The sequence below is a fragment of the Juglans microcarpa x Juglans regia genome, chromosome 7S (assembly GCF_004785595.1).
Source record: "Juglans microcarpa x Juglans regia isolate MS1-56 chromosome 7S, Jm3101_v1.0, whole genome shotgun sequence".
Lineage (NCBI taxonomy): Eukaryota > Viridiplantae > Streptophyta > Magnoliopsida > Fagales > Juglandaceae > Juglans > Juglans microcarpa x Juglans regia.
Window position 1 is genome coordinate 1845551 of NC_054607.1, and position 7363 is coordinate 1852913.

Consider the following 7363-nt stretch of genomic DNA (forward strand, 5'->3'; position numbering starts at 1 on the left):
TTTAATGAAATACAAATTTTCTTGTGTTAGTCATATTATTTATGTTGTGTTTGTAAAATTTGATTTATTCTTGTGGCAGCCCGATTTGATAACCTGATCCGATAAAGATTCGTTACGTTTTTTCTTTTGTGAATTTTTAACAAGACTAAATTTTTTGACTCGGCTGTGACTCAAGAAACGCGAGATAGAAAGTTCGCCCAACGCTCACTTAAGTGAAATATCAAATAGAGAGTTTGCTTGAAACTCGTTTGAGTGATTAGTGCGATAATTGAAAAATTATAATTTTCGTTGTATAACCCTATGTATATTTTTTTATTATAAATGGCATGATCGTTCTGAGTATTATAATTTCACCTCAGAATATACTTTGACATTATTTAAAAGAATAAAATTAACTACAATTTTTTGGTTATAGTCACGTTGTCAAATCACATAAATTCTTGTGTCGTGTGCTTAATTTCTTGTTTTATTTTACTTTTCTGTCATCATTGTTGACAACAACTTATAGACTATGCTTCAAACTAAAATAAATAATATTCTAATAATATTTTATCATCTCAACTCAAATCAACTCAACTCAGTTCAACATCCAAACGCAGCCTAAATAAATAAAACTACACATCCGCACATAAAATACATTTTACGTTTTTGTAAACATCATTATTTTAAATGAGTTATGCTGGTTATAGTTATGGGCTGTATAAGTATCGCATATTTTTTTAAAAAGAAAATAGTCTACCACTAAAAAGTTAGTTTTCATATCTTATATTTATTTATTTTTAAAAAAATAAATGTGCGATACTTACACACTTTATGATTACAAATATCATTTCTCTTTACTAAGGCATTGTTTATTTTCATACATGAAATAAAATAAGATAAGTTGACATAAAAGTTGAATGTTGAATAAAATATTGTTAAAATATATTTTTTAATATTATTTTTGTTTTAAAATTTAAAAAAGTTGAATTATTTATTATATTTTATGTGAAAATTTAAAAAAATTGTAATGATTAAATAAGATAAAATGAGATAAGATGAAATTAAAATTTTTGTAAAAGTTAACGAGACATTAAGTATATTTTATAAAAGAGAAAAGCTTGTATGCCGTTCAAAATGTACCACTTTAGTGTACCGCTATAAATTTTTTTTTTATATTTTTTTACTTAGTGATTAAGAAAATAATTTTAAATATATTGATATATTTTTTTATTTTTTAAAAATATTTAAATATATTAAAAATAAATAAAAAATAACAAACGGTAGAAACAAACTGTGCTATTCAAGCGCTCTTTATAAAATAGTTATAAAGTAGCATTATTTTATAAAAGAAATTATTTATTTACTTTAAAAATAATCTCGATGCGGAGCCCACTCGTCCCCACCCTCTGGACCCATTATAATAATAAACAAATAAAAGATAAAGAGAAAACCCTCTCTCTCATTCTCAGAGACACTGTTACACGAGTCGCAGAAGTGGTACTGGTACTATAAAAAAAACAAAAAACAAAAAAAGCAAAAGCTGCAGATGAAATAGAAAATTAGGAGATAAAAAGCATAACATAAACACGATGACAAGGAGGACATTGAGAACATTACGACCATAACAACGGCGATTCTATGCTTGCAGGGCCGGGCATTGTAGTTGTACTTGCCGAGACAACAAACAGTGATTAGGGGAGCTCGAGCATGGCGCTCTCTCACCGCTCGAGCTCTGCAGAAAAATTATCCTTGTTGCCAGTTTTCACTATCCTACTATTTTAGTCAAAGAAGAAGGAAGAAGAGGACGAAGAAATAACACTACCTACTTCTTGTTGTCGTTGTCGTTGTTGTTGTTGTACAGGATGTGTCTCTTCCGTACGGATTTCGGTTCTTTGGGTTTAATTGCTGGTGGGCTGTCTCTCTCTTCTCTGGAAATATTTGGTTTGATTGCTTTCTGGGACTTGGAGACCCCTTTCTGCTCTCTGCTCCGCCCTTTTTTTCTCTTTAAATTAGAAAGCAGATTCCTTCCCTGGCCTACTCATCCTCCTTCTTCATCCCTTTTCTTTTTTGTAATTTTCTTGGAGGTTTTGCGAGGAAATGAAGGGATTATGTGGGGAATGTGCTCTAGTGCAGTAGCGAAGATATTAAGGGATTTGGCATTTTTTGCTTTTCTCAGCTTGTGGGTTTTATCTTTCCTCTGCTTTTATTTTTGAAGTCATTTGTTTTTTTTCTGCCTATGTTTTTTGTATTATACAGAATATGAAAAATATGGTTGATTGTGCTCGAAACTAAAGGACAGGACGTGTCTTTCATCTGATTTTAGTTGCTTGATCTGGTCGGCTTACCGAGAATCTTTCGAATTGGGGTTTTCTGCTCCAGGGTTTTGCGTTTAAAGTTTCTCATAGTAAAGGGTCAGCATGGTTTTTGGGATTATATGCTATCATGCTTTACAAGTCCGTTTACATTCCATAATTGCTTGCCCTTTGTTGTCTTGTTGCCGCCTTTTCATGGATTCTTTTTCTCTATTTGCTTTGTGGAGTTACTATATGTTTTAGTTGAAGTGAGTATCTTGTAATTTTAGGAAACCACATTAAGTTAGACTGATTTTGGATTTCCATCTTGCAAAAAGCTTTCTTAGCAATCAAATGGAGGTTTAGGCAGTAGGTTTGCTTGTGTGTGCCTCTTGAGTTTCATTTAAATGTTTATTTATTGATGATATCTGCACTTTTCGTGGCCTAAGCTATGTAAGAAAAATGCTATGTCATGTTACGCCTGCATAGGGTGGAATCAGAGAAGTTCTTTGATAATATATAAGATTGCACTGATTATAAATTATCTGGAACCACTAATATATTATCATGTTTGGCAGAGTAACCACTAAAATCTAACTAAAAGAGGTAAAGCACCCACTGAACTAAGTCTAATTCTTATTTGCAGATTTGTTCGCTAAAAGATTTTCTTTGTAATGATACACGGTTTGAGGACATGGAGAGGGTTCCACAATCAAGGGCACTTACTGGGAAGGTGTCAATTACTGGTGAGCTCTCGAATGCGCATATGACCGCAGTAAGAGAATTTGGTCAGATATCAAACGTGCGTGGGGTAGTTCAGCTGTCAAACATGCGGGAGTTACCATATGCACATACAGTCTCAGTAAGAGAATTGAGTCAGTTATCCAATGTACGTATGGTTTCTGTAAAAGACGTGGGTCAGATGCCAAATGTGCGTATGGTTTTGGTAAGGGAAGATGTGGGCAGATCTGATGCAAGAGACTATCAAGATTTAGACTTGCATGCACCAGTAAGAACATGGAAAGGAAAAACATATTTGGCTGAACATGAAGAACTTATGCCTGACGCCATTACGATTAAGGCCAGTGAGAATTCGTTTGAGGAAGGTGGTCCAAGCTCATTTTCTGGTGCTAGTCATCCCCCTGAACCTGTTGATACGGATCTAATGAGAACAGTTTACGTACCAATAGGTCAAAACAAGCATGACGCTGGATGCTTAATGAAGAGCATGTCTATGAAGGGTCCTTTTCTAGAAGACCTTTCAATCCAGGTTCCACCCAAGAAACCAAGCCCATCCGTTCTTTCACCTACTGAAAGTTTGGTTGAAGAACCGAATGACATGGGTGCATTGCCTTCACCATTTTCAGTTCCTCGTCCATCACAAAATACAGGAAACTCTCTCCTTCCTTTTGAGTCGGAGGAGAAGGAATGTGTTTGGGATGCTTCTTTGCCTCCAAGCGGCAATGTAAGCCCGCATAGTCGTATTGATAGTACTGGTGTTGTGACGGCTATGAGCATTGTCAATAGCTGTGCCAGTACATATCGGAGTGATGCAATCACCAGTGATGGAGCGCTTATTGTGGAGAGGAGCTGTGAGAGTACAAAAGGGAGTGTTAGACGGGATGTGCTTGCAAGTGCAAAAACTAGTGTTAGTCGAGCAAGTGATAGCAGTGGCCTTAGTGATGATAGCAATTGGAGCAACATTACTGGGAGTGCTAATAAACCTCACAAAGGAGATGATCCTAGGTGGAAGGCTATTCTTGCCATCCGGGCAAGGGACGGAATTTTGGGCATGAGTCATTTTAAATTGTTTAAGCGACTTGGTTGTGGTGATATTGGCAGTGTGTATCTCTCAGAGCTGAGTGGAACTCGCTGTTATTTTGCAATGAAAGTAATGGACAAGGCATCCCTTGCGAGTAGGAAGAAACTGACTAGGGCTCAAGCAGAAAGGGAGATTTTACAGCTGCTGGACCATCCATTTCTTCCAACTTTATATACACATTTTGAGACTGACAGATTCTCCTGTTTAGTCATGGAATACTGTCCTGGGGGTGATCTGCACACTTTGAGGCAACGGCAACCAGGGAAACATTTCTCCGAGTATGCTGCACGGTATGTCTTATAATGCAGATACTTTTTCCCATCGATCTCTTTAGCATTTATTTCTTATTTATTGTTGCCATGGGGCCTGCCTTCTCATATTTATTTCTTTATGCAGTGTCATATTACTCTATTTTGGTTTAGCTTTCCTTTATTTTCAGGGAAAAAAAGTTTTAAGGTTGCATAATTTATGCTTTGCTTCATTTGAAGTTTGCATCTGAGGAGGTTATCTGTCTTGTTCACTTTTCATGCTTTTTCATATCAAGAGGTATCTCTGTTATTTCTCATGCCTTTATATGTGATGCATAAGTGGGCGGGCTATTAGCCAGTGGAAAGTCTTGCTCAACAAAGCGGTATCTCTGTTAGACGGTGGAAGTCATACTTATTGCTACTTCAGTCCATTGTGTTTCACTGGAAGGTTAATTCTTTCATGTCAACGTGTCCGATTATTGTGTGTAACTTGCTCAGTAAATTTTCTCTCATCCTAATGAAGTTTCACTTTATGGAAATGAAATACAAGAATTGTCTTGTAAATTATGCTAGTAGGTTTGAGTTTACTTACTATGTATAATCATTATGTTTTCCCTCCTTTCTGAGTTCTGAAACTTGTACGGAGTGTGGGTACATTTCTGCTGCAATCTAATACTTGCCATGGCCAAATGGCAGCTTAATTTTGTTTGGTGGTTAATCAGTTCTGTACCATACTCCTATTCCAGGAGGATGGGTTGTGTACCATGACTGCTCTTGAGAAACTAGTTTGATCCTCTTCGAGTGAAAACATAAGATGTGACAGTTTTGAAAGGCACAAAACAGGCAAGGGGCTGAACAAAAATAAATTGATGAGGCTCATTTTGGTTGGTTAGTAATCTTGGATTGGAGGCCTTTATGCAATGATTATCTTCTCCATTTAATTGCCTCTTCTTTTAGAATGGCCCTAGAATTGAAGTATATGTAGCATAGCCCTAAATAAAACAAAATGGTAAAAAAGGATGTGACTGGCCCTAAGTATCCAGTATATATGTTTTTGTAAACTTAATATTTATTGGTCATATGCTTCCGTTTGGCGGGATGAAAGTTTTGGGAAAATTCTCTTTTTCCTTATACAGGCATTGATGTTGTTGCTGCCATTATGATATTTATAGGATGCTCTGTTGTACTTGATTAATTTTGTTGTAATGTTATTAGAAAAATGCTGGATGATTATTATCAAATGTTGAAAATACTAACTGCACTATCATCGAGGGGTGCTCGACGGCTCGTTCAAGCTTCTGTTAGTTGTAACACAATAGTGGAGTTCTTATTATGCTGACCTAAGCATGTGCATTTCACTTACACAAGTATTTTCCAGTTGACAGAAGTATCAACATTTTCTTTCTTGGCATTTGCAGATTTTATGCTGCTGAGGTTCTCTTGGCCCTCGAGTATCTTCACATGCTTGGAGTTGTCTATAGGGACTTAAAACCTGAAAATGTGCTGGTTCGTGATGATGGCCATATAATGCTTTCAGACTTTGACCTTTCCCTAAGATGTGCCGTCTCACCAACCCTGATAAAAACTTCATTTGATTCTGACCCTTCAAAACGGGCATTCTGTGTCCAGCCTGCCTGTATTGAGCCTTCTTCAGTATGCATACAGCCTGCCTGTTTTATTCCACGAATCTTCCCTCAAAAAAGCAAGAAGAAGACCAGAAGACCTCGAGCTGAGCCTGGGTTGCCAGCCAGAACACTTCCAGAGCTTGTTGCTGAGCCTACTGCAGCACGATCTATGTCTTTCGTTGGAACCCATGAATACCTAGCCCCAGAAATTATCAAGGCAGAAGGCCATGGCAGTGCAGTTGATTGGTGGACATTTGGCATTTTCTTGCATGAATTATTGTATGGTAAAACCCCATTCAAAGGATCGGGAAACCGTGCCACACTGTTTAATGTGGTGGGGCAGCAGCTCAAATTCCCAGACTCACCATCAACCAGTTATGCAAGCCGGGATCTCATCCGGGGCTTGCTGGTTAAGGAGCCACAGCACCGGCTTGGGGTGAAGAGGGGTGCGACTGAGATCAAGCAGCACCCCTTCTTTGAAGGTGTTAATTGGGCTCTGATACGATGTAGCACACCGCCAGAAGTGCCAAGACCAGTGGAAACCGAACTTCCTGGGAAGTTCGGAGCTGTAGATAGAGTTGGGGTTGGTGGCAACAGTAAAAGGATGGTAGGGACAGACATGAAATCTGGGGGTAAGTATCTGGACTTCGAGTTCTTCTAGTTTTAAAATACAGGATTGACACTGTTGTATTAGTATCATCAGTTAATCCAAAATGAAGTGTTGGAATAAAGGTTTACACTCAGAGTTGAGAGTTTGAAACTGCTGCCATTGACTATGCCAAAATGAGGAAAATGTGAGCAAGTTAATGCCAGCTAGTACAAATATTGCTTGTACAAATAATGATTATGAGTACTTCCATTACCTTGCTAAACAAGTAATATAAAGACTTGTAAACCAAAAAAAAAAAAAAAAACAACTAATATCAAGACTAATTAGGGAAAAAAAAAACTAATACCATCCCCTACGATATACTTTGCAGGAGACCATTGATAAGCAATGGACTCAAGCAAATTTAGGACTGATTTGGATAATGAGATGAGACGAGATGATTTTAAATGAGTTGAATAAAATATTGTTAAAATATTATTATTATTTTGAGATTCGAAAAAGTTGAATTGTTTATTATATTTTGTGTGAGAATTTGAAAAAACTCTAATGATGAGATGAGACGAGACTATCTTTGAATCCAAACAGGCCTTGCTCATCACAATGAAGATATATATGTACATGTTCTTGACTGTGAAATTAGAGGGTCACGGGCATGCAGGGAGTGAGAGAGAATCCACGTTGTATTGATATAAAGTTTATTTCTCTGATTTTATTTTTTAAAAGGTAGAATAGGGTTCTGCATTAATAGAAACAACGAACCAGCCCTGCCATAGAATTATAAGAAT

At 36.8% G+C, this 7363-nt stretch overlaps 1 protein-coding gene across 2 annotated transcripts; it reads left to right on the top strand.

Annotated features, from left to right (window-relative positions):
• The first annotated feature begins 1538 nt into the window (after window positions 1-1538).
• LOC121241610 (serine/threonine-protein kinase D6PK-like) lies at window positions 1539-6830 on the top strand. 2 transcript variants are annotated; one of them, XM_041139449.1, is made up of 3 exons: window positions 1539-1890; window positions 2920-4385; window positions 5762-6830. In XM_041139449.1, the coding sequence occupies exons 2-3, from the start codon at window positions 2968-2970 to the stop codon at window positions 6627-6629; spliced, it is 2286 nt and encodes a 761-aa protein (XP_040995383.1). In that variant the 5' UTR covers window positions 1539-1890; window positions 2920-2967; the 3' UTR covers window positions 6630-6830. The 2 variants fall into 2 exon arrangements, with proteins under 2 accessions (XP_040995383.1, XP_040995384.1); XM_041139450.1 differs by lacking the exon at window positions 1539-1890 and adding an exon at window positions 1929-2161.
• The last annotated feature ends 533 nt before the right edge of the window (window positions 6831-7363 follow it).